This window comes from Miniopterus schreibersii, assembly GCF_964146895.1.
Source record: "Miniopterus schreibersii genome assembly, chromosome: 14".
Classification (NCBI taxonomy): domain Eukaryota; kingdom Metazoa; phylum Chordata; class Mammalia; order Chiroptera; family Miniopteridae; genus Miniopterus; species Miniopterus schreibersii.
In genome coordinates, this window is record NC_138114.1 from 13,924,545 (window position 1) to 13,951,170 (window position 26,626).

At 48.9% G+C, this 26,626-nt stretch overlaps 1 protein-coding gene across 7 annotated transcripts in view; it reads left to right on the forward strand.

The window, feature by feature from the left end:
• KCNMA1 (potassium calcium-activated channel subfamily M alpha 1) overlaps positions 1 to 26,626 on the forward strand; it is a 659,358-nt gene that overhangs the window by 170,232 nt on the left and 462,500 nt on the right. For all 7 annotated transcript variants that reach the window (XM_081158532.1, XM_081158535.1, XM_081158534.1 and 4 more), the window contains exon 2: positions 19,857 to 20,018. In XM_081158532.1, coding sequence (XP_081014658.1) covers positions 19,857 to 20,018 — 162 coding nt within the window. The remainder of the gene's footprint in view (positions 1 to 19,856; positions 20,019 to 26,626) is intronic.

Below are 26,626 nucleotides of genomic sequence, written 5' to 3' on the forward strand. Positions count from 1 at the left end.
TGGTCACTGGCCCTGGAGGAGATTGTACGAAACACCTTTTTTAAAAGGACATTTAATGGGCAGAGCCTCAGGTCATTGCTTAGTTGGTTCAGCCATTTGAGTGTTAATTATGTGCTAGGGAGTGCTGCTATTTCTTCTGAATGTTGCAGGATCTGAAATTATTGAGACACAGAGAAGGGTGGGATGTCCCTTGAAAGGTGTGGGTCAGTTAAGAGGGGCTGTAAAAACCTCCCACCACCACCAATCAGCACCAATTCAGTGTTATGAGCCCTGACACTTTGATTTTTATTTTTTAAATTATTTTTTAAAATTTATTTTTTATTGATTTCAGAGAGAGGAAGGAAGATAGAAACATCAATGATGAGAGAGAGTCATTGATCCACTGCCTTTTGCACCCCCTGACTGGAGATTGAGCTCACAACCTGGACATGTGCCCTGACTGGGAATCGAACCTCGTTCCCCTGGATCATAGGTCAATGCTCAACCGCTGAGCTATGCTGGCGGGGCAGCCCTGACACTTTCCTGAGTGCTTTCTGCATCTCAGATAATCCACACAGCCACCCTTGGCGGATATTAACAACCCCATTTCCAGGTGAGGGAACTGAGGCTCAAGGGAGGTTAAGCACCCACCCAAGTTAGTAACTAGCAGAATCAGGATTTGAATTCATTTCCAGCGGACTCTAAAGCCACGCTTTTAATTCTGTGCTGGCTTGTATCCAGCCTTTAGCTCCCAGCTTGTACCCAGTCTCCACGGCCTCGGTACTCCAGCCAAGTGCAGGTCTCCGGGGGAGGGTCCCAGTGACCTCCAGGCTGTGGCAGCACTGTATGTCACACACAGTGGGAGGGCTGCCTGGCTCCCCCTTTGGAAACAGTTGCTGTGCATTGTGCTCAGAAACTGCTTGTGCTTCACGTTAGAAATGAAGTCCCCTGAGAAGAATTTCTCAAGTCATGCATTCAACCCGTTAAGTGGATTATAAAATCAATGAACTGGGAAGCATCACACCCATTTTACAGTTGGGGAAATAGGTATTAAAGGAAGGGTTCAGCCAGGCCCCAGAGCCAGGTTGGTCTGGCTGAAGCCTGTGCTCTTGAGCCAGAGGACACATTCTGTCCTTGGCCTGCTGCCACTGTTTTCTTTGGAGATGTGGCTACTTAGGTCCTTTCCTGGTCCCAAGACAGGGCCTGTCCTCTCCCCTGGGCAGAGGGAGGGTTTTGAATCACACTGGCTCTGTGGTGCCCCAGGCCCACCCGAGGGGTGACTCAGGTGTCCACTATGGAAACCAGGTTTACAGGCCTGGTCTGTGTCGCTGAGTCTGAGATGTGTCAGCAACCTGTTCTGCCCAGGCCTGGCTCATCCTCTCCCAGTCTCAGAAGCCAAAGCCCTGCCTGGACAGAGCCCCTGATAAACGCAGGTCCTTCTTTGAAATGCTGCGTTAAGAGGCTTCTAAGCAGGCTGCATGGCCCAGCAGAGACCCATGCATTTTTAAACGCCCTCCTGCCTTTGGAGGAAGATGCTTGAAAACTGTAAGAATCATTAAGGCTCTTAGTCATCCAACTCAGCACAGGGCAACTAAGGATCTCAGCTTTGTTCACAGCAGGAGTCCTGGGCCTGGAAAAGCCTGGAGGGCAGCCCATGCTGCCCCATCAGGGGGGCCCACCCTGGACCCATGCTTCGAGGGTGGGTGTGGGCTGATTGCCAGTTGGCCAAGGGGAACAAATGAGGACAGTGAGAAGGCAGCCCCCCCCCCCCCCCCCCCCCCGTCGGTTTGCACTCAGCACCCACTCTGGATGCCCATGTCTCCCTCAAGCACTGTGGACAAACATGATGCAGGAGCCTTGGCTGGGGGACGCCCATGTTCAGAAGCCTAAACACGAGTACCGTAGGAATGGGAGGAAGGGTTTGGGGAGGTGGAGTGGTCTTGAAAATCTTCTCACAGGAGAGAAAACTCAGGTGAGGGAACCAACGATTAGAATTACTACAGTGGTAGACCTGGGCATTGTCTCTATACATAACTGTCACTCCTTCTGGAAGCAACTACCAGTCTCCAACACTTAATTCCTCATTCATTTCTTCATTCAACAAATACCTCCCACATACCTGTTCTGTCCCAGGCCCAGTTCGAGGCCCAGGGTAGCGTGAATGCAATGGCACGCTGCCTCGCCTCCTGTTCTCGTGGTCTAGTGAGATTGCCAGCACTAAACAAACAAATCCCCAAATATCTGTGAAATTATAACTGCAGAGTCCGACAAAGGGAACAAATGGGTTCCTGTGAGAAGGAAGAACAAAGGGGCCCTAATTTAGACTGAGCCGTGCTGTGTGCATCTGTCGAAACCATGCCCATCCTTCAGGGCTCTGCAGAAGTCCCACCTCCTTCTGCCTCCTTTATGAAGTCAGCCTGTTCCACAGACTGTCTCCTGCCTTTTAACAGCAGCCTCCGCCCTCCCCACGCTCTGTCTCCCTGTCCCGTGTCGTACCCTACCTTTATTTAGTTTCAGGCACTTGTCTCATCTGCCTTGATAGATCTTCAACTCCTGGAAGATGTTGTGTTTTATTATCTGAGAACCTACTGTGAGCAGTAACAGGGACATTGTTGGATGAATGAATGAATGAATGAATGACCTTCATTCCTAACCCCAGAGCCTCCCGTGGGGATGCAGCCAATCTCTTTGATGAGAGCACAGGCTCCACAGCCTGTCTGCCTAGGCTCCGCTCATCAGCTTTCGAGCTGTATGACCATGGTCAAGCACCTTGACTTCTCAGTGCCTGGGTTCTCATCTGCAGAGTGGGAGATGTTAGTAATAGTTACTGTAAGGACGAAAAGGATTAGTGCATGGATGATACTTAGATTTGTACTTGGCCATAGTAAGTGACTTATGAATTAGTAATGTACCAGACACATCTAACATCTCATAAAATTCTCACAAAACCCGGCAAAGGGTTTACTAACCTGCCATATTTTGCATAGCAAATTCAGTTTCAATACACACAAAATAAACAAAATGAGACAAATCTGCAAACCCAGGTCTATCCCCTGGCTAGATTAGTCCTCGACTCCATAGTCAAGGCTGAGATGTGAGTGTTTGGAAGTCTACTTTCCTGGCCCAAGGCTAACTTGCTGTTCGTGGATCCACTGGACATTAGAAACTAGATGCTGGCCTTGGAAGGGATGAGGGAGGCAGTTCTTAACGTCGGGGGGACGGGGGAGATGGTGTGTCTCTGCCCTGCCCATCTCATAGAATCAGACCTCCCTTCCCCACTTATTTTTCAAGGGCCTTGGAGTAGGAGATGGCATCGCGAAAATCGTATGATCTGCTGCAGTGGAAAACATGGCCTTGGCCAATCTATAAAACATCTGCAGGGTTTCAAATTCATACCAACTGCATGTGAACTGCCAGCCTTGGGTTGGCATGGATTGGAGAGGCAAGGAAGGCATTTGATTGGTTCTGATTTTTCATTCTGTGGCCTCTGAGCGTGGGAATACAGAGTCCTCACTTCCTGGTGTCCCCTTTCTGTCCATCAGCAATGACAAGCTGTGTCCACATTCCCTTCTTGGCTCCTTCCTACGGTATCGGGTACATAACTGTGCTTATTTTGAGGGTAAAAATTATATCCCTTTTATTTCCAAAAGGAGAGAGATATAATTTGTGACTGAAACCAGAGTACTCAGACTGTGAAAATATATACTGCTAAGCTGTTTCCATATCGATTAGTGAAGACATTTCTAGCTCAGGCCAGAGGAATAGAAACTCTTTACTTGCGACTAAGAAGCCCCTTGCGAGCATCTGGTGAGAAATGGGACTGGTGGAACCTGGATGGTGGACAGCAAAGTCCCTTAATTTATTCGTTGACTTTTTAAGAAATTATTTTATTTATTGATTGATTTTTAGAGAGAGAAAGGGGGGAGAGAGAGAGTGAGAGAGAAACATCTGTTTGTATTTCCACTTATTTATGCATTCATTGGTTGCTGCTTGTATGTGCCTTGACTGGGGATCGAATCTGCAACCTTGGCATATCTGGACAATGCTCTAACCAACTGAACTACCTGGCCAGGGCCTTATTGACTTTTTTAAGACTAAAAGGTAATCACATGCTTTTTGCTGAAACCAGCCCCAGGGCAGGAGTCCAACAAAACATCGTCCTAATTAGTTAATCTAATTTTCAAAGAGAGACCCCCAGCTCAGACATCCACCAGCTAGAGATGACAAAAGGATCAGAGGGCTAAGAGAGGTTGTTCCCTTGAAGTTCATATTGACACCCACCAAAGCTGCATCATGCCAGTCTCTTCCTCGGCCACCACATGGCCTTCCTCCTGTATCTGTATCTTCACATGGTGTCCTCTGCTGTGTCCCTCTCTCTCCTCTTCTTGTAAGGACCTCAGTGATACTGGATTAAAGACTCACTTGATTACATCTGCTGAGACCCTATTTGCAATTACAGGCACATTCACAGGTCCTGGGGGTTAAAGCTTAAACATAATTTTAGGGGACACAAAATTATGGAGAGATGGGTCAGGGTTTCTTCTGCTAGCGTGAGGATGTGGACAGTTGGGGTTCTCCTGGGAATCAGGTCCTTGGAAGCTGGAGGAATCCTCAGGTGGGGGACTTATGTCTTGAAGGTCCTTTTTTCAGATCAGTGTTTCTCAAAGTGGGGCCCCCAGACTAGCAGCATCAGTATCAGCTAAGAACTTTCGAGAAATGTAAATTCTTAGGCCATACCCCAGGCCTACTGAATCAGAAACTCTGGGGCGGGGCCCAGCAAGCTGTTTTAACAGGTCTTCCAGGTGACCCTGATGTACAATTATAGTTTGAGAGCCATTCTCCTAAGTTCTTGCCTTTTCTCCTCACAGCTGTATTTTCTAATGGGGTTGCCCATGGTTACTGGTAGATGTTTTGGGCTAAAGTAGAAAGCTCTTTGGTCCATTGAGTTTGGGAAGCACTGTGTTGATCTGAATCAGACAAATTTCATGACTGAAGGATAGTTCTGAGCTTTTGCTATGCTCTATGGACTGGACATTGAACATTTCAAGGAAGGGAACAGTAGCATTTCCAAATTTCATTGACCCTTCTGTGTGGGGTGTGCCATTGAACTGGCGCTCTGCAGAGTCCACACGGGCAAACACCGCTCTTGTCCACACAGCAAGGCATCGGTACATTTTTATGAATCACCTTCTAAGAGCCAGGCCTAGTGCTAGGGGAATACATCAGTGAGCAAGACATAGTCCTCCCTCCATGGAACTCAGCCTCGCACAGGAGCTGGTAAACTGCAGGCCGCGGGCCAAGTCTCGCCTGCCATCTGTTTCTGTATAGCCTGTGAGCTAAGAATGGTTTTTACATTTTTTAAATAGTTGAAAACAATTTAAATGAAAGATATTTCATGAAATGTGAACCTTATATAAAATTCAGATTTCAGTGTCCATAAATAAAATTTTATCGGAACACAACTACTCTCATCTGTTTACATCTCGTCTATGGCCACTTTGCTCTGCAACAGAATTGAGATGTTGCTATAGAGACCATACGGTGTATAGGCCGCAGAGCCCAAAATATTTTCTCTCTGACCCTTTACAGAAGCAGTTTGCCATCCCTGGTGTAGTGAAGGAAAGGGGCTGGACAAGTATTCGCAGGTGCCTGCAGTGATACTGAGGAAGGGAGCAAACGCCATGGCCTGGGGCCTTTACTCACTGATGGTGGTGATGGTGGCGGCAGGGGACAGGGCGGGGCATTGGGAAGGCTTTGTGGAGAAGCATCCTAAGGGTGAGTAAACAGTCTGGAATCTGACTGGATGCAGAAGGTTGTTACTGGCAAAGGAGATAGTACATGTAAATCCTGAGTCAGAGAAGAGGGCCACTCATTGAAGGGATGGAAGAAAGTTCAGTATGCCTGGACCGTAAAGAAGGTGAGGCCAGGAGCGGTCCTACATGTGGCCAAGTGCCAGGCAAAGGCCAGACTTGCAAGAGCACCTTGGAAGGCCGTGCTGAGGATTTTGAACTTTACCCTAAGAGCAATGGGGAGTCGTTGAAGAGTTTAGGCCCAGGAGTGATACGAGTGGGTTAAACTTTGTGAGGACTCTCTGGCTTCAGTGTGGAGAATGGATGGGGGGCTGGAGCCAGAGTGGTTAAAATGCTAATAATTAGGAGGCTTAGCAGTGAACTAGGAGACAGAAGGACAGGATGGAGAGAAGTGCGTGGCTTTGGGGAGAAAGGCTCTCTGCGATGCGCACCCTCCCTCCACCCAGGCCTTGTGTGCTCCTTGACAGCTTAGGTGTGGGCTGCAGCCTCCTGGACTCGGCTTTATTGGTAAACATTGGTTGCTTGTTGCACACCCACTGCATATCCATTAGGCACAGTGTTAGATGGAGATGTTAGAATACGTATGTGGACATATATATTCCAATATATACACGTGTATATATACATACACATACACACATACATATACATATACATGTATATATATTCTATAGATATGAGAACTGTAAGGTCCAGTGCCTCCAAATTATTAGCCGGGGCAGTGATGGATGTATCCACAGTGCTTGGATGTAATGAGGGCTAATAACTAGGGGCACAAATAATTGAGGGGACAGAGAGGAAGTGTCGAGTGAACACCACTGGGAGCTGTTCATTCCAATTAAGAGATCTGTGGAGGCTTCATGGTGGAGGTGGCTTTTAAACTGCGTCGTGAAGGACATGTCAGATTTGGAAAAGAGTGGAGAGGGAATTGATCCAACATGAACAAATTGATGGACTTGTGATAGTGTCAGGTGTGTACAGGGAAGGACCAGGGGAACAGTGTGGCTGGAATGAATGATAGATGGAGGCTCATGAAGGGTGAAGAGGTGATCCCAGGGCTCCCGAGCTGGTTTGGAAACTTGACTCAGACCCCTGATTGCTCATTGTGCCTGACACCATAATCCAGGCTGTGCTGAAATCATGAGCAATTCTCAGGAGGGGGCTGGCGGACAGCGGAAGGAAGGCTCCCTGTTTCTCTGATCGCCAGGGCCCTGCAGCCCTCCTTTCATGACCTCAAGGCATCAATAAGTACTCCTGGGTATTCTAGCCCATTGATCATATGACAACTTCTAATTGCCTTTAACCTCTGTTTCAACTTCTATTTCTGGCTGGTGCCTGGCTCTTGGCTGTGCCTGGAGACCAATAACTTACAGTGAGGGTTTTTTTCTGGTTCTTGGTCCTGTTGCCTAGGGCTGTGACACAGGGCTACATCCGTCGTTCTGTGCCAGAAGACACTTAATAAATGTGGGCAATGATGATGGGTCCCTTGAGAACAGTTTGGCTGATTCATTTTTAAAAGTCTTTAAAAATAGTGAAATAAAACAAATATAAAAGTACAAAATAGTGAATAATCATAAGAAAATTCATGTCACCACCCAGTGGGTCAAGAAACAGAACATTCATTGATAGTATCCCCAGAAGCTTTCCCATGTGTCCCTTCTCCTTGGCTTGTTTCTCACATTTGACGTATCCATGCTAAGGAATCTTACAACTATCTCTGTCCAGCTTCTGGTCAGAAGAGCAGCCACAGAAGACGAAGAACAAAGACTTGGGGATTCAGGCCACATTCGACCTTTCTTCTAGAGCTTTCCACACAGAGGAGATCTGATCTCCATGAGTGCTTGGGGCAGCTGACAGTTGTTATGGAAATGTGGGGCGCAGGTTACTGGCTCAGGTGATGACCGCAGTATGCAGACGGGGGCCCTTGTCCTGCAGGCCTCTTCTCTCGCTGCAGTTGGTTGATCCTCACAACCAGACACTTCTGAGCTTTAAAAGTTACCTGCCTTCTGGTGCCCGCCTGGTGTAGCCCCCCTTAGCACGGGAGATGGAGCGCTAATGGAGGGAGGAAGTGTTTCTTTCTGTCCAGGGGAGATTGTGGCTTCTCAGGCAAGGATGCCTCAGAACTAACAACAGTTCAGAAGTAATTCATTAGTAATCTTGACATTCAGCTTACAGACATTTTTGGAAACTGCATTTTTTAACAATTACCTGTGGAACCCCTTTGGTTTGAGTCTATCTGTGGAAGGAAGCTAGTCTGAACAAGCATGAGGGGGGAAATCTCCATTTGTCGGAAGAGAAGCCTAAAAGGCTTCCACCTTTCTTCCAGAAGCAGGGCGTGCCGTGTGCCTTTTGAAATTTCTTTGCATTGCTGCTCTTCAATTATTGGTGCATTGCAACTAAGTTTGCAAATTCAGAAAATTAGGAGGAAGAGAGGGATGCTGTAGGGAGGGAGGCCCCTGTGTATGTGAGTGTGTGCACCTTTTGGCTTCCCGTTGGCTTGTTTTTTGTATCTGACTTCACCTTTGGGCTGGAACCCCTGCTTTGTGAAGGGTGCCCTCCTGACTGAGGCCTGGAGATGGGGAAAGGATGTGAGTGCCCCAGAGGTAGCAGCCAGCACGTCCAGACACTCGGTGTGCTCTGTCTGGGTGGAAAACCTCATCTGAAGCCAGATTGAATTACACCAGTTTCTAAGACATTCCTCAACCATGTTAGGCAACAGAGTCCCCGCTGACGAGCTGGGGTAGAAGGAAACCTGATATAATTTTGGAAAAACCTTCTTTGAGAAGGAAGGTTCTCACAGCTGCTTAGCCTCTCCCCGAAGTCCAGGGTTGGAGGGGTCCCAGGCCACGCAGAGGAGATTGATGGGCCCAGGGGTGCCAGGAAAAGGGCTGAGGCTTCACAGAACCGGAGGGCTCACTATTCTTCACCCCCTCAGGTCTAGAAGGAGAAGGAGAAGCAGCCATCTGAACCCCATAGAAATAGAAGGCCCCTCCCTTTCCCTGGGCCATTTGTTGAATTATTGTTATTGTTTCACATTAACAACCATCCCAGACTCTCTTGTATTTGGCTGCTGTGTTGGAAACCTAGATACAGACTAGCGTGGTGGGAACCCAGGCCCATAAGAGGCTGAGGCTTCAGAGCTCAGCCAGGCATCTTGGGTGAGGGGTGCAGAATCCAAGCACGGGGAGACAGGCAGCCCCTTGGAGTCCCGTGATCAGAGCCTGGGTCCCCACACGGGGCTGCCATTGGCACCACTTCTCCTGGGTGCACCAGTGTGCCTGGTCACCTGGCTATCCGTCTGCATCCAAAGTCTCTCTGACTTGCTAGGCACTGGTTTCCTGAACGGGGGTCATTGGCAAAGGCAGTGGGACGACCTCATTTCGACAGCTCTTTTGACCTGAAGCCAAACCCCATCTAAGTGCAGCAAATGGAAGATGCTGAAAATCGTTTAGTTGGTGAAGGGTGTAGGCGCCCACTGAATTAGGTCCTAAATCATGGTGGAAATTTTCCTGGAGCAGGACAAATCCTTTTGTAAACAGGAACATTCATCTTCTGTTGACTGACGTGCCCGGCGAGGCATGAGCCTCTCAGAAGCCCCATGACATGGGATCTTGTTGGGGATTTGTGTTTGTGTTGAACATAGAGCTGCACCGAGGAGTGGCAGTTTGGGAGCCAGGGCTCAGTTCAAACCTCAGATTGTGGAAACTTGCCTGGTTTAGCCAGAGTGTCAGTGGCACCCAGGAAGGGGCTGCTTTTCCTGTGCCTACTGAGCAGAGTTTAATTTATGCAGTCGGTACATATCTATTAATCACTTACTGTATGCCAAACACTCTGGTATGAAAAAATGGACCATTACTTCAAGGAGCTTTCAGGCTAATTGGGGCAATGTGACGTGCATGGGTAAAGAGGCAGCTGAGGCTGCCTGCCAGTGCCTGTCCACTGTTGAGCAAGGGAGCAGGTTGTGGGCACTGGAGTTGGGGCAGGGGGATGGCTTCAGTGGGCCCCTGGGATTTGATTAAAGAGATGAAGATGAGTGGAGAGCAATGGAGAGGGCGTCCCAGGCGTAGAGGAATAGGAAGAGCAGGCAGAAAAGCAGGCGCAGGGTGTGGAGGACCGAGTCCTATCGGAGAGCTCTGGTGGGAGAGCAGGCTCTGTGGGAAAGGGGGAGGACAGACTGCAGGCCGGATGGGAGGAGTTTGAGTTCTGTGCTGTGGACGGTGGGGACTGGGGACGAATTTTGAGATTCCAGAAAATATGAACAAAGGGAAAACAAAGCCAAAGAAAACAAAAATAGAGCTTTTTTTCAGTCATTCTTTAACACACCATCAAGTCCCCACTGTGTGCTAGGCACTCTCTGAGCTCTGAGGATATGCAGTGAGCAGGTGGGCCAAATGCGCCTGGAGCTTACGTCACCCTGCAGTGGAGACCCATGGAGAAGCTGCACAGCCACGGATTAGGTCAGGTGGTGGTTCGCATCTGAAGAAGTTGCAGCCATGAGGGATGCAAGTGATCTGTTTCATTCGGGGCATTGGGCTGTGACTTAGACTGTTCACAAGTCACCTTGTCCTCCATGTTGCTTCCGCCTGTTGATTTGGAGGGCAGCATTCACCCACAAGCAGTTCATCCCATCTGTTGTCTGCTGGTACATTCTCTCTCTCTTCTTGCCCCTGAATGATGCTTTGGGGCTCTGGCAACAATTGCACCCTTTCCAGGGAGATTGTTTAGGTTCTGTGCCTTTCCTGCTGTAGTGATAGCGCGGGGTTTCAGGACCTAGAAGTAAGGCTGGGAACTTAGGACCCTGTGGTATGGCCCTGAGCTCTGAAAAGCGATGCATTCCTTTCTCTCCTGCTTTCTCGGCCAGCACATACTGAGCTGCTGGAGTCCTGTGGGACCTAGTCTCTGTCCCACGGGCCCTACCTTTCCTGTCCCTGAGGCTGTCTCTGATGGGTGGGACAGACACACCCTGGGGTCCATATAGTGGGGCCTGGCCACTGAGCATGGCCTCTCTGGGCCTTAATTTCCCATCTGCAGGGTGAGGCCTAGGTGAGTGGTTCTTAGGCTTCGCATGAGATCCTAAATTAAACTTTAAAAAACACAGAGTGTATCACAGGATTGCCAGCTTTTTATTTTGGCATGTAAGGACATAGAAAAGAAACTGTCACATGCCAGCTCTATCATCATTGTCATTTCATTGAAAGGGCATATTCTTACCCAACAAAGGAGTGATGACATAGTGTCAAAGCAAAGGATAGCCTTTCCCTGCAGAGGAGCGTTGGCCGTCGCTCACGGACACATGTACATTACATTGTGCTGCTGCCTTTATTTTCAAACTACATCCTGGAGCAAGTACTGCTCCGTGGCCCAAACCTCAGGGACCACAGGACCAGAGGCGGGTGCTCCCCCTCCCACCCGAGCCAGCTCCTCTTTCCAGTTCACAGGAGGCAGTGGGCTTCCGTCCTTCACCTTCTCTCCTCCTGACCCTTCCACTGTCTCTCTCTCAACAACTCCTACTGGAAGTGGGGGCACTTCCAGATTGCCCTGGGTTGCTTTTCAGGAGCCTGAGAAGGTGGGAGAGAGGAGGAGCCCATCGCCTCTAACCAGCTGAGCTGGCCCCTCAGGCATTTAAACTCGCCAGCTTTGGGTAGCGTTCAGTGGCTCCTCAGCCATAGTCACATCCTTCCTTTGATTCGATTTGCCTTTTTCTCTGCTAACTTGAATCATAACAGATCACTTGGCCAGGGCATGGAAATGTCTGCCTTCTTTTATGGAAATGAGGGATTTGGATTTCCTGTAGGGCTTAGTTATCCACATCTCGTCTGTTTTGAGTAGAAACCAGATTAGGCCTCCTCTTTGGTGATGTGGACAGATACCAAGTTTGCTGTTCAGAAAATACAGATTCACATCCTGATCAGTTCTTTATTAGCTGTGGGACCTTGGGCAGGTTGTTGTTCAAGGTCATGCAAGTGCACAGTCTGGCACTTGGCTGATAATAACCGCTATTTTCCGAGCCATTAGCAAGGGGCTTTGCATTCATTCATCATCTTGGTTGATCTTTACTTTTGGAAGAAGGTATTTGTAAGCCTACTTTTCCAGTGAGGAAACTGAGGCCAGAATGGTGTGGAGTGACTTGCTTCCCACTCTTGTGCCGTCTCTTGGCCTCATGGGGCTCTGCACAGCCTCTTGTATGAACCAGCGGTGTTTCTGTCCCCCTGTAATCCTGGGCTCTTTGTTTCTGAAGGAAGGGAGCAAAAGTTCTAGGGCTCCTCGCAGTTCTGACCTCAACAACTCTGTGACTCAGATTTATTTTACTTTTTTTAAAGACAACATTTTGGAAGGCATTCGAGTACTCTTCTTGAAACAAGAAGTCTTGCTAAATTGCCTTTTCATTAAATGTAAGATTCTTCTTACAAGGAGAGGGATTGGTATGGAGCTCGCTGGGCCTCAATGGAATTTAGAAGGCCGCAGTGCTAACCGTAGGGCTTCAGAAAGCCTCCATGCCTCAGTTGTTTACCTTCACAATGGGGCTAACTGCCTAACTTGCAGAATTGTTAACAGGGTTAACCAGGGTAACATGAGGCATTCAGAAAATTACATCCATTATTAATCCATCTGAACTTGCGGCCCTGCCTCAGACTTGCCTGGCGTGATTACAAGCTATTTCTCTGCTGGAAAATAAATGTAATTTTTGTCTTCTGATGGTTTTCTTGGCTGGGCGGTTCCTGAGCTGTTCTCCCAGGCAGGTCAGGCTGCCCTGCAGACTGGCAGCAGAGCCACCGAGTCTTTGCAGGTGAGCAGGCTGACACAGACCCAGCCCAGGTCACTCTGGCAGAGAGAGCAGCTCCGAGGTCTCTGCTAGTCCAGTTTCACGTCTCTAAGGCCCCAGTAGTGAACTCTGGACTGTCACTGTTATGTTCTCATTTTATTAAGATAATTGAAGGAAAAGGAAATGATTATTTTGCAGATGTGAGGTATTGACCAAGATATATACATTAGTCTTGAGAATGTGGGGTTGACTGTTTAATTTTGAGCATCACATGTGGCCATTTGAGAACACACCTCACCATGGGATATTATGTCTAATGGGTCATTCTGTTCCCAACTTGGAACCCCATCCCCTAGGCCATTTCTCCAACTCCCTGTCCATTCATGGGTACCCAGATTTGGATGTCTGTACTACAAAGGTTTGTTATTTAGAGCCCACAGGGTATGAGATGATTGCTTCAGTGGTAGTAAGAAACAGCATTTCATAAGGAAATCCCATCCCTTCTTTGTGCTTTTTGCCCATCCCAACGCAGTAAGGGATAGAAGGAAACTGGGCCTTTTGTCTTTGAATAGGCTGGATTTAAATTTCATCTCTGCCACTTACAAGATAAGTGACCTTGGAAATGACCCAGCCTCTGTGAGCCTCGGCGCTCCTACCTCGAAGGCTGGTTGAGGGGATTAAGTAGGATGGTATAAAAATGCTACGTAGAGGACGTGGCCCGTCGGTCACCATCCTCCTTGAGTTTTTTACACCACCAGGCACGTGGTAGTGAGGGACTTACGCTCCACACCTCAAGGTCGGGCCAGACAGAGCCTCAGGGAGTGATTACGCAGCCCCTTTGAATGAGGCAAGGAAACCTGAGGCACGTTGATGGTAAGCTACTTGTTAAAGGTCAGCTGGCCTTTTCTGCTCTCACCTTTTTTCTCCCACAAAGACTGATGAAGGGCATTTGTTCACACGCCAACTCAGGGAGCTCCTAGCTGCGAGAACCTGAAGACTCCTGTGATGATGAAATAGCTGGTGAGACCCGATAAACTCAGATGGCTTTCCAACATCCCAGAGCAAATGGTTTGATCTGAGCTTCTTTTTAAGATTTGGTGGCCCGAATCTGTGAACATTGGGCCCATTTCCCTGGGGGGTATAGCTAGTAGTTAGCAAACATTGGAGCTGCTCGAAGAGTCCACCTGGCACAGACGTCGTGCCCCCTGCAATTATGGGGTCCTGGGAGATGGGTGGGAGGCTGCAGGTGCAGGGGAGGCTCTGCCCTGCTAGGGAGACCTTGGGTAACTGGAACTTCCCAAGGGCAGAAACCAGCTGTGCCACCCCTCCCGCCAGCTCTGGGTGGCTCCTGCCTCTTCTGCTGCCTTGTTTGCCCCGCCCCTGGGTGTCAGTGCCACCGCCTCCACCCTCCTTTCCCTTGGCAGAGCTCTCACTTGAAAATCCCAGCTGGTGGTGCCCACATTATGTTTTATTTGCTTGAGCTGCTTAAGGTAATCGGCCCAATCCCTAATACGCAGGATTATCTATACCTGGGAGGATCCCACGGCTGGGCTACCCTTCCAGGATGTGCAAGGGGCTGCCAGGGGGATTTTCTCATAGCCTGTTTGTCAGGAGTGGGGGTGGCTGGAAGACTCTTCTCCAACATTTAGGCTCAGTGAAGACCTGGGACAGAGGGACCAGGACAGAGGCCCACATCGGGGCACTGGAAGCCCCATGGGTTTGGAGGTACTGAAGTTCAGGCATTCCTGGTCTTAGACCAACTGTGCTACAGAATGTCCTAACCATTGCCACGAAATAAAGCATCTCCTCAAAGCTGAGATGGGCCTATGGATTTCTACTTAGTGGATTTCAAACTTCTTTTTTTCTGCAGAAAATCCTTTCACGCAGAAGCAGTCTAACACAAAACCTTCAATAGGTGAAAACTGCGCAATGCAGGGACCTTGCCTCCTCTGCCCTCCCTTGGTAACCCTCTCAGGCACAGAACACACACACTAGGCTCCCAGGAAAAGAAAGCTATGGGTTTAACCCACCGCTCCCTCTCGTTTCCCAGATGAGGACTTTGCTTAGAGAGGTTAGGTGACTGGCTAGGGCCATGCAGCCTGGGGCTAGAGTGCAGGCTTCCTACTTTTCAGCCCAGGGCTCATCCCTCTGATAGGAGAGAAAGGCTCCTTCTGCTTGGTACTGAGCTCAGGGTGGCCACGCATACAGGGTTGATGGGTTGGTTTTGACAGGTGAGGGGGGGCAGGGAGAGGAGGAGGAGGTGCTGGGGATGGAAGGTGGGTGGGGCTTCCAGGCAGATAGAAGAAACAACTCAGAAGCAGAATCCGTCAGTGCAGGCTCAGGGGAGATGGCTCTCTGATGTCGACCAGGGAAATTTGAGGACAAAGTGGGCTTGAGAGACATAAGAAGAGGACAGATGGAGATTTCCTGGGTCCTTTCTTCCCCAGCAGCCCCTGGAAGTCAAACACCCAGGAAGTGTTCGTGGTACCAAGGCCCTGGGCAGAGGGTCCAGGCATGGACTCCAGCGATGGCAGTGCTCTGGCCCCTTCTCTGTCCCAGGGGGTTAGGGGAGGCCGTTCCTAGCAGATCCTCAGGACCACTGGGTCGAGAGGGCAGGCGTTGCAGCCCCGAGGATGTGGGCAGCACCCAGGGAGGCTGCATCTTCTGTTCCTTGGCTGGCATCTGCGTGGAGAACCTCCGTGCTCAGCAGGAGGGCCTCGCGCCTGTCAGCTCTGCCATGTTCATTTCCAATTCGATGCTCTGCTCCATGAAAGGTGATTTATGGTTCTGAGCTGGTTCTTGGCCAAGAAAGGAACCGTGTTCCTCTGTCCTTGATTTAACCGCCCTCTCAAGGCACAGGGACCTTGAAGAAGGACCTTTGTGGAACACGCAGCACCCGGACTGCGTGGGGTGAACTGAGTGCTTACGATGATAACACACCTTCCAAGGGCACTTCGCAGCAGCCTGTCATCCCCTTCACACGTTATCCCATTTGCTCCTCATGCTGTCCCCGGGAGGACGTCGGGACAGGTACTTGTCCCTTTTTGGTGTCAGACAGCTGGGTTTAAATTCTGACTGAGTCCTCCTGGGCCAGCTGCTTAACCCTTACCTGCGGATGAGTGTGCTCATGCCTGCCTCACAGGGTTCCCGTGATGCTGCTCAGACGCGGCAGCCAGTGCTGCTACTCTCATCACTACTTATTAGTAATCACGTCTATTCTAGGTGCTGTGCATGCCAAGAATTGACTTCCCATTAGCGGCAGCTCCCCTCCCTCCCTCCCTCCCTTCCTACCTCTACCTCCCTACCTACCTGCCTTTCACTAAGATGTGTCAAGTGCTTACTCTGAGCTCATAATGTGTCAATGTGAAGGATACAGCAGGGAACAAGAGACAGTGTTTTTCTCTCATTGAGCTTACAGGCAATAAATGATGCTAAAGTAGGCAGACTTCCAGATGGTGGTACAAAGGCTCTGAGGAGGCACAGAGCATGGATGGGGAGTGATCGGGGGGGGGGGGGGGGTGGCTGTTCTTTTCAATGGGAAGGGCAGGGAAGCACTCACTAATAAGGTATCAACAATGATTTGAGCAAGGCGAGGGAGTGGCCACATGGCCATCTGGGGCAGGGGAGCAGCCAGTGCCATCAGCCCCGAGACAGGAGTGGCCTGGAGCGTTCTGTCAGCACAAGGGGGCTGATCTGGCCAGAGTGAGTGGGAGAGTGGGAGGCTCGTGGAGGATGGCAGGAGTGGGACAGATTAGGTGGGTTGTACTGAGTGAAGTTTGTGACATGCTTCGAGTGGGACAAAAAGCCATAGGGGTGTGTCGGCACCGTAGTGACATGATCTGGTTTATGTTTTGAAGAACGTTTTTCCTCCCAGATGATCATTGCGTAAGCAACTTTCCAGATCTGGAATGAGGAGCCAGTGTTCAAAGAACTGAGACATGGTTAAATCCTGGACAGACTTGTCACATGGGGGTGGCCTGAGCAGGGGACAGCGAGGGGACTCTGGAATCCTGCCTGCTGGCCCCTCATCCTCGCTGCAGTCACCCAGCAGGTGTGGTGCCCAGGTTGGCCTTGGCACCTGTCTGGAGGACTTGTTAACCCCAGGGCCAGGGCTCTGGGCCCCTTCCGCTACCTGTATTTCTAACAGGTTCCCAGCTGATACTGATGCTGTGGTCTGGACACCCCACTTTGATAACCCCTGCCCCTATTCATCCTGGCCTGGCTTGACCACCCCTGCTCTGATCTGAACTAGGACCTGGAACTTAACACCCAGCCCTTTCCCAGCCTCTCCCTCACCCAGGCACAGAACCGCATGCTACTAGAGAACTCGGGGTGGCCAGGGAAGAGATGGGCAGGGAGAAGGCCCTCAAATCAGAGGCTTTTGTGTTCCCTCTTTAGCAGTACCTCTTAGGGACATGCCTGAACTGGTCCAGGGCCTGACCCGGCTGCCTGAGGGCTCGCTCTCTGCTCCTCAACCTGTGGGGCTTGGGCTTCCAACCCCAGGCGGACCCTGGAGGAGGGAGCAGGCATGACCGGGACTGGGTGGCAGGAAACCCTCTCCAGTCACAGGGGTTTCAGTGCCTTAATAATTCACAGCACAGGCGTATATGGCAGATAAAGCTCTCTTGTCAGCCCTCTTACCTATTGTTTTACAAGGCATTCATTATTTTAATTACTTTATGATAGACAAAGCAAAACACAGACGAAGGGGAGATAATGCCCTTGTTATTATTTGCTTACACTGGATGTTGTGAGCTTAATTATGCACGTGGGAGGCAAGACTGGGGGAGTGGCAGGGACAGCAAGGAGGCTGGAGCTCTACAGAGCCTGATGCCAGCAGGCCAAGTAAGCGCTCTCTAGCTTGGAGGAAAGGCCTCTCCACTTCTGACCTCCCTCTGGCCAAAGCATCCATGCTCTGGAGCAAAGGGAGCAGAGGCCCGGGGGTGGGGGGTGGGGGGGGCAGAGAGAGAGAAACATTGATGTGAGACACATTGATTGGTTGCCTCCTACACTCACCCTGACTGGGGCCAGGGATCCGGCCTGCAACCGTAGTATGTGCCCTTGGCCGGAATTGAACCTGGGGCCCTTCAGTCCGTAGGCCGATGCTCTAACCACTGAGCAAAATGGGCTAGGCTCTTGCCCCATTTTGCAGGACAGGTCCCGCTGGGGCAAGAGAGCTGAATCTATACCTTCAGTTACCAAGGCTGCCCCTGGATCAGGGTCTCCCCTTCCAGGACACCCATCTGTGCTGAGTCTCCACACGGCCAAGACTTGGGGTCCTACTAGGCCACCCAGACTGGCCTTAGGTGGCTTGAGCAGTGGGCTCCAGAGATGTCAGCAGGCAGCCCCCAAATATACTCAGCCTGTGCCCACCCCCACCCCACCCCTGCCTCCAGCCTCCTCTTGGACTGTCCTAGTTCTGTGGGGCCCAGCACACTTGGAAATAAAACACGAAGACCCTGTATGGCTGGTGCCACTTCTCTCTCCTCAGCTCCCCCAGCCAGGGGTGGCGGAGGGGGAGAGCCAGGTTTTAGGAGCAGCTTCCTGCCAGCCTGCAGGTCCCCAGGAGGATGACTCATCCAGTGCCTTCCAGCAGTCCTCTCCTCACTCTGCCCCACCCTCACTGCAGACAAAGATTTTGACCTCTGCCTTTGGTTTTCCCCCTCACTCCAATTCACAATGATCCCCAGGGGTAGTTTGCTTTGGAAATTAATTCTAGTGTTTTAAATGATGAATATAATTTTGCTGGCATCCTTTAAAACACCTATATCTGCAAAAAAAATCTTAGTGGGTATCTGAGTAATTAAGGGGCTCAGCTCAGTTAAATTTAAATTTTAGATAAATAATGGATATGTTTTTAATATAAGTATGTCCATGCAATATTTGGGGGCATATTTATGCTAAACATTTATTTGTTGTTTATATGAAGTTTAAATTTCTCTGGGTGTCTTGTATTTTATTTGGCAACCTTAAGTCCAGGTTCTATAGTTCTATAGTCAGTGAGGGGCTGATACTTATAATGCTTTTCCCTTTCTTTCTTTCTTTCTTTCTTTCTTTCTTTCTTTCTTTCTTTCTTTCTTTCTTTCTCTCTCTCTCTCTCTCTCTCTCTCTCTCTCTCTCTCTCTCTCTTTTTCTTCTTTCTTTCTTTCTTTCTTTCTTTCTTTCTTTCTTTCTTTCTTTCTCTTCATTCATTCATTCATTCATTCATTCATTCATTCATTCATGTTTATCGAGCCAGCTGTGTGCCAGGCACTCATTTAGACACTCAGGATACAGCAGTGGGGGGAGGCAGACAGTAAATGAAATAAGTAAGTGAATTACAGAGTGTATTAGAGGTTGTAAATGCTATAGAGAAAAATAAAGCAGAAAGGCTGTGGTGTCAGAAGGCAGGGTTGCAATTTTAAAAGGGTAGCCAGAGAAGATTCCATTGAAAAGGTGATATTTAAGCAACGACTTGAGGGAGATGAGGGAGGAAGCTATGACCCTTTGTGGACAAAGAGTATTTGTGGGAAGAGAGGGCACATTGTGTGCAAAAGAGTTCAGAGACCAGTGTGGGGCTCAGTCATCTGATGGTGTCCCGCCTTATTTCCTTAAGCACACTTTAGGACATGAAGGGAAATTTATTGTCTCCTGTAACTGAAAAGGTCTGGGGTGGATTTCAGGCACAGCTGGATTCAGGTGTTCAAATGATGACATCCGTATTTTATCACTTCTACATTTCTCCGTGCTGCCTTCATTATTAGTGAAGGATTCCCTTTCTTACTTTTTCCCCAGCAAAAGTCCTGGTCTTGAGTTGTCTTGGGTTGGCATGGGTCACGTGACCATCGTGGCCCAGTCCCTGTTGCTAGGGGGATGGGATGATATGATTGACCAGTCCCCTTTCCTGGAGCCAGCGGGGCTCTGTCAGTCCCTGTTGAGCCGCACAGATGGAGATGAGGAGATGGGGTTTCTGTAAGGAAAACTCTGGGCACTCTTGTGAGAAGGGCATGAAGGTTGGGTGGGTGGAGACCCCAGTCAAGACGCTTTTTCTCCTGAGCTGTGTGATTTCCACCCCCTTTAAAACAGGAAGAGAATAATTTCATTCTCTCTTTCATAAAGATATTGTAAGAAGAAATAAAGAAAAGATTCTTTTTCAGAAACATTAAAAAAATTCATTAAAACCATAACCCATTCCTTTGTCCCTACTCCTGTACCTTCAAGCTGGTTCTTACCTTAGCCGAGGACCCTTTGACTTTGGGGGGTAGGTTGTGTTTTGAAAATGCAGTTGGTCCCTATGTCTCAACCCTTGTTCTTTCTGTTGTCAGGAGGCCCAGAAGATTAACAATGGCTCCGGCCAGGCCGATGGCACTCTCAAGCCAGTGGACGAGAAGGAGGAGGTGGTGGCAGCCGAGGTCGGCTGGATGACCTCTGTCAAGGACTGGGCGGGGGTGATGATATCTGCCCAGACGCTGACCGGCAGAGTCCTGGTGAGTCCTCAGCTCCCTCCTCTCACGAGGAGGCCTGCTGTCTGGTCCAAGGTCGCTTTGTTTATAGGGGGGTGATGTTTCGTGGGGTCTCCTCCAGGCCACTGGGTATTGGGAATTGGGGTGAACAGGGAGTGCTTATGTTTGGTTATGGAGGAGAGGCTAGGTTCATGCACATCTGAGCCACTGATTTGCAGAGTGGGCCTTTGTCTGGGGCACAGAGGACCTGTTGGGGAGGGATCGGGGAGTTCTGAGTGTGTGTGTGTGTGTGCGCGCGCGCACGCGTGTGCTTGCTGGCCTTCTGGGCACGTTTCTGTTGTCCTCTGTCTGCTAAGCAGAGAGCCCCTTTTGGGGAGTTTCCTACCCTCCTGGCCTGTGTGGTCTGGATCGTGCCCATGGTGGAGATCTTCACTCATACTGGGTGAAATTAATTAGCAGCCCACCCGAGACTGTCTGGCCCTGTGCTTGGGTCGCTACTAGTATGATCTTATTTCTGATGAGACTGTTTCTTGCCCCATCTGCAGCCAGGGCTCATCCTGTCCCTTCTCAGTGCATTTCCTGCTTTCTCTCTGATCTGCTTATAAGGATCTTGGCTTCACTGTCTGACCTCATGACCTCTGGTTCTTGGCAAGGATCATAGATGGGACAAGGCTATAGTGACCAACCATCCCAGTTTGCCTGGGAATGAGGGGTACCTTGGACATGGGTTTTTCAGTACAAAGACAGGAAATGTCTCAGACAAACAAACACAAATCGGTCACTGGCCAGGCCATGCTCCTGACATATGTGGGCCCTTCCCTGGGGTAACCCTGCCCACTGGCTTTCTTGGGTCTGCTTTGGGTCAGGAGTTTCCCTGAGAAGGACTTGCATTCTAAATAATTTATTATAATTCTAGAAGCTGTTTTGCATGGGCTGCCCTTCCTGGGCCAGAAGATGGGGCTTGGTCAAAAGCCATCTGGCTTATAGACAGGATGAATGGGGATGTCCTGACAGCTGGGTGGATCAAAGATCAGGCAGGGATGCTGGAAAATAGATGTTATCACCCTGGACATTTCATGGCAAAAACTCAGCGAGGAGGTGACTGCAGATGTAGGGAGGTGGTGAAAATTTCACCCATCGAATCCTTCTTGGGGAGAACTCTACTTCATGTTTGGAAAAAGTACCTTAGAAATGGCTTGAGGGAAGGAATAAGACACGGATGCCATGCCTGAGTCTCAAAGGTGGTGGCTAAACAGTCTTGAACAAGGATAGGGCTCTGGTATCTGAGGGACTCAGCATGAGCACAGCCTTCTGAGAGTCTGGATATGAAGTCATGGCTGATGTCAATTGGTAGCAAAATAGAAAGGGGAGAGCCCAGCTTGTGTTGCTCAGTGGTTGAGCATCAACCTGTGAACCAAGAGGTTGCAGGTTCCATTCCCGGTCAGGGCACATGCCCGGGTTGTGGGCTTGATCCTCAGTAAGGGGCGTGCAGGAGGCAGCCGATCGATGATGCTTCTCTCTCATTGAGTTTCTCTCTATCCTTTCCCTTTCCTCTCTCTCTAAAAATCAATAAAAACATATTAAAAAAAATAGAAAGGGTAGAGATTTAAAGTTGGTATTTTGGAGGGAGAGGAGAGAGAACCCGATGAGGCCAGTTGCTGCATGGAAGAAGACACAGAGGGCGACCCAGGTTGCTGGGACCCAGGAAACACTGGCAGCACTGGGTGTCTAGTGAGGTACTGAAGGTGGCATTGCTCTGGGCTGAGCTGTGTAACCACCGTCCTTGCCCCCCATGTGAAGTTTCCAGTAGAGCCTCTATTGCTCTCTGGTGCTTGTAAATGATTCTACGTGTGAAACTGAAACACGATGAATTTTGGGTCCTGGCAGTCACCTGGGACTCAATGGAGGCAGCGCCTTCTCTGTGTACGGTGCTGATGGTGGATGTAGAGCATCAGACAGGTTGGTTACACAAATGTACCACACCCATAGGTTCCATGTGGCCACTGTTGACCATTCTGATTGTCTTTATCAGCATCAGCCAAGCATTACAGAGCACCAGCTCTGGGCCGGGGCTTCCCTTCATCCCCTTGGGAAACAAGGAGTGACCCTGCTTCCCTTGCACCACGGATGGAAGTTACTGAAGGAATGTCCAGAAGAGAAATGTTTTGAGTGTACAGTATTGTGGGAGTGTGTTGGGGTGGGGGAGCTGACTATGGGGAGTTTGAGGGCATCAAGAAAGCTGTCATCTTTAGGGAAGCCTTTGAGCTGAAACTTCTACTTCAAGATGGACTGAGCACACGCTTGCGATATAAAAAATAAAAATGTCCCTGAGCTTGAAAACAAGAAAGGGACCGCTTCGTGGGCCGGAAGCTGAAAAGAATACCTAATAAAAAAGAGCATTTGAGTTGAGCTTTGAAATGTGACTTAGGATCTTGAACATCAAAGCAGAGAAGAGGAGCCGCGGGAGCAGAGAAGGGGCACTGCACGGATGGAAGGAGGCCTGGGCTGCGAACACAGAGGCCCCTGAGGGGAGGAAGCCTGGGAAGGTGGGCTCAGGACAGCTTCCCTGCTCTTCAAATGCCAACCAAAGGAATTTGGAAGGAATTTTGTAGGAAAGAAGATTCTGAGGGAAGGGTATCTTGATTGGTGGTTGTGCAGAGAGAACTGGTGGACTAACGGGGACCAAATTGGTGAGGTGGGAGCTCAGGGGTGCTAGGATCAGTTAGTCTAGTGAGCTCCTGGCACTGACAGGACTCGGGGATTACTGCAGGGAACCTGGTGAGGCAAGGCCTGAACTGACACCAACCTATGCAGGCAGGTAGGTGGATATGGGTGACATTGTAGAAGTGGAATCACAAGTCAAGAGCACCCAGCATCCACCTTGATATTACTGCTGGCAATAACATGAGAGGCTCTTGTGAGCCAGGCACTGTGCTAGACCCTGTATGCTATGATCAGATTGAAAGGTAAGGACCATGTCATGTTTTTTGTATCTTCCATTTTGCTGTGGTGTTGTAGGGGTTCATTACAAGGAAACAAGCAAGCCAGTCTTATCAGTGAATTTATTTCCATTTTATAGTTGAGATACCAAGGCATAGAAAGGCAATAGCTTCCCTAAGAATATGCAGCCTCCAGGCCAGTCCCTGCAGGCCTCTGGACTCCCTGTGCAGTGCTCCTTCTGTGTCATTACTTCTGAGTTGAGGATAATGCCTCTTCTTCTCTAAGCCACTGCCAGCTGTCTCTTTGGCTGTGACATTTTGACTTTCCTGTCTCTGAGCCAGTTAGGTCCTAAGGCTACTTGGCGGGATTTTCTTAACATTTTCATGGAAAAGCACAGTCTGCCCAGGCCTTCTTGCCCAGGAAGCCAGCTGCTCTCCGAAGGTCTCCTTGGAGAAAGTCCTGTCCAAGCTGTGCTGGTGCACTGAGAGAGGAGCACGTCCCACTCTTCAGAGAGCAGGCATCTCAGAGCCCAGAAGAAGCCTTTCCTCCAGGAGCAGGCATGTCCTTCCTCTGAGCAAGGAGCAGATCTCACACTCACTTCTCAGTGAGCCAGAGAAAGCAGCTCTGCCTGTTCAGAACGCAAAGCTGTGTTTGTCCTAAGCTGTTCAAAGTGTTTATCCTTCCAACAGTGGGACTACAGCAAAACTAAACACCCTGCTGTTCAGTTTCCCTTTTCAATTTTTAATTGTGTTTCTTATTGCATGGCTCAGAGGCTTAGCCTGCACATCTGGGCCCCTTTTTCACCTGTCTCGTTGTCATAGGTGAGAGACTCTCAAGGCTGGGGCATTGTCGGTAAGGACTCGCCAGGACAACCGCAGCGTATCTGTAGACTCTCCCCTTTTGTCCAGACCTCTCAGGGGAACACATTGTGCATTCAGAAAGTACTTATTTCTCACCAGACACTGTTCTAGGCACTGGGCATAAAGCAGGGAGCGAGATCAGGGTGTGAATTATTTATGATAAACTAGGTATAAAGTTGTAGAGCTCAATGACAAAGTGACCAAGGATTGTCTCCAGTCACCGGTGCTTTTTAGACTGAACACCTGGCACTTCATCATCAAAGTGATAAAAATTCCTTGACCAGTTCTCCGAATAGCCTGTCTTTGCCTTGTCTCTCCCTCAGCCTCACAGAAACAGCAAGACCGAGCAGAGCCCTCTCTTGGGGCACTCGGCTGAGTGTCCACATCCAAGTGAACAACAGCTTGTCGGGGTTACTGCTTCCTTTGTCTTTTCTTTAATTAAAAATATTTATTTTCTTAAAATTATTTTCTGATTATAAAAGTGGCACATGCTTATTTCAAAAATTTGGAATGTACTGGAAGAACTGCTGATAAATTCCACTTCGGGTTGGGAGGCGGCCCGCACTGAGGGCCTGTGCATGTAGCCGTGGTGCGATCGGGACACCCCCGGCTGCCTGGCACCGCTGGGGACTTGTTCAGTGCATGCCTCTTTGTCCGCTCTGTGCACACACCCGGGATAAGGAGTCTTTGTGCCAAGGTTAGCCGTGGTCCTCCTCACGAACCTCTAGTGAACTGGGAGAGGGATCATGGCTCTCTCTTTGTCGTGGCCGTTTGGAGCCAAGTTAGGGTCTATTTAAAATAGAGTTTCAGGGTTGACGTTCTGCATATTCACGTGGCCCAGCTCATCGCTACGTCTGTGTCATTGTCCCTTGTTCCTCATTTCCTCTTTTCTGTTGAACTTTACATGTATGTGACTATGTGCGCCATACAGTTTTGTGAGCAAATTAAAATCCTCCTAAGAGTAAGGCGGTGCATATGGATAAAGACGGCAAGAAACACACCGAGTCAGCTTTGGCATGTTGGGTTGTACTTTATAGAAACAGAAGCTGGAATCAGTATTAGTGATTGATTAATTCAGGGTTGGTAAGCCTTTTCTGTAAAGGGCCAGATAGTGAGTATTTTAGGCTTTGCAGACCGTAGGGATTCTGACACAGCTACTCAACTCTGCCTTTGTTGTTTGAAAGCAGCCACCAATAATACAGGGGCGTGACTGTGTCCCAATACAAATTTATTTACAAAAACAGGTGATGGGCCAGAATTTGCTGACTTTTGGTCTAGTTCATCTCCTTACTTTATAAATAAAGAAATTGAAAGACAGAAATTGAAAGAAATTCCTTTGGAAGGAATTTTTTATAAGAGCACAAGAGTGATAGTATCAGAGAACCCATTTATAACGGGGAGTGTTGTAGACACACAGATTCACATACACCATCTACATTGGTATCTTATTTCTGAATATTTGTATTAATTTTCACACTGATCTCAGAGGGACTATCTCCCTAAGGAAACTATGGCTTGTGGCCAAGCATGACTTCACCTCAAATTGTAAGCAGGGTCTACACTGCCTGGGCTATGCCTCAGCCCAGTTCATTACAGACTCAGCGTTTTGTGCTTCTCTTCAAAGACTGTCTGGCTAATACTTGAGCACAGATAGTCTTTAGAATTATTCTTTTGATGATTTTCCCCATGTTTCCATGGTACTGTATATACTCCATTTGAATATTGCTCTAGGATGCGTCCACATCTAATCCATGAAGTGAAAATCTGTGCTACTTGCCTTACCTTCCGGAGGCTGATTAGTTGAAGTCGGGGGATAGAAAAACTCCAGTCTTCTCCTGTATCTTCCTAAATATATCACATGTGTGGCGTTTTACATTAACATAATGTACATGGCCTGGCCCTTCTATCCTTACCTCCCAGGGCCCAAAAGAAAATATGTATCAAATACACCTTTTAGATAGAAATAATCCTATTGACTTCACAGGGCTAGACAGATGTGCTCACTGCTGTGCTGTTTGCCCATGAAATTGGAGCAGTTGAGCCAAGTGGAGGCGCACACAGGCATACGCTTAATCAGATAGGTGACATTCATTGCCATTGTTTCTCCCTTTAGGTGGCTTATGGTACTGGTGACATTTCTCATCAGCACCCTCTACTTTTCTTCTTCATGGTGCCTGGTGGCAAGTTTACACACAGCTCACATTTCCATTTTTCTCTCTCTTCCTCTCCTCAGTGCTCCACTTTTTTTTTTTTTTTTTAACATTTTAGGCAAATCTACATGACATTGTTTGTTTTTTATTGATTTCAGAGAGAGGAAGGGAGAGAGGGAGAGAGAGATAGAAACATCGGTGAGAGAGAAACTTCTATGTGCTGCTTCCTGCATGCCCTCCACTGGGGACGGAGCCTGCATCCGGGTATGAACCCTGACCGGAATTGAACCAGCGACCTTCTGGTGCATGGGACGACAACCAACTGAGCCATACTGCCTGGGCTACAAACCATTTTTATATCACCCAGAAATGCCCTCTGTGGCAGAAAGACCAGAGCATCTATTTTTACTAAGAATGCCCCCATAATGAACAGATAGATCCTGCTTCTTATGCAGTTGGGAGTAAATTAAGATTTTATTTGAAGTGTTTTTTAACTCCCCTACGTGAGACTTCTTTTAAAGGAAACACATGGTAATTTTTCCTTTAGTACTTAATAATGTTCTTCATTTTATCCTGTGCATAAATAGAGTTTATATTCAGGTATGAATCAAGAAGTCAAAGAAGCTATGCTTTCTTTATAAAATTATTAAACGTGAGATTTTGTCTTCATCTGACAAAAGAT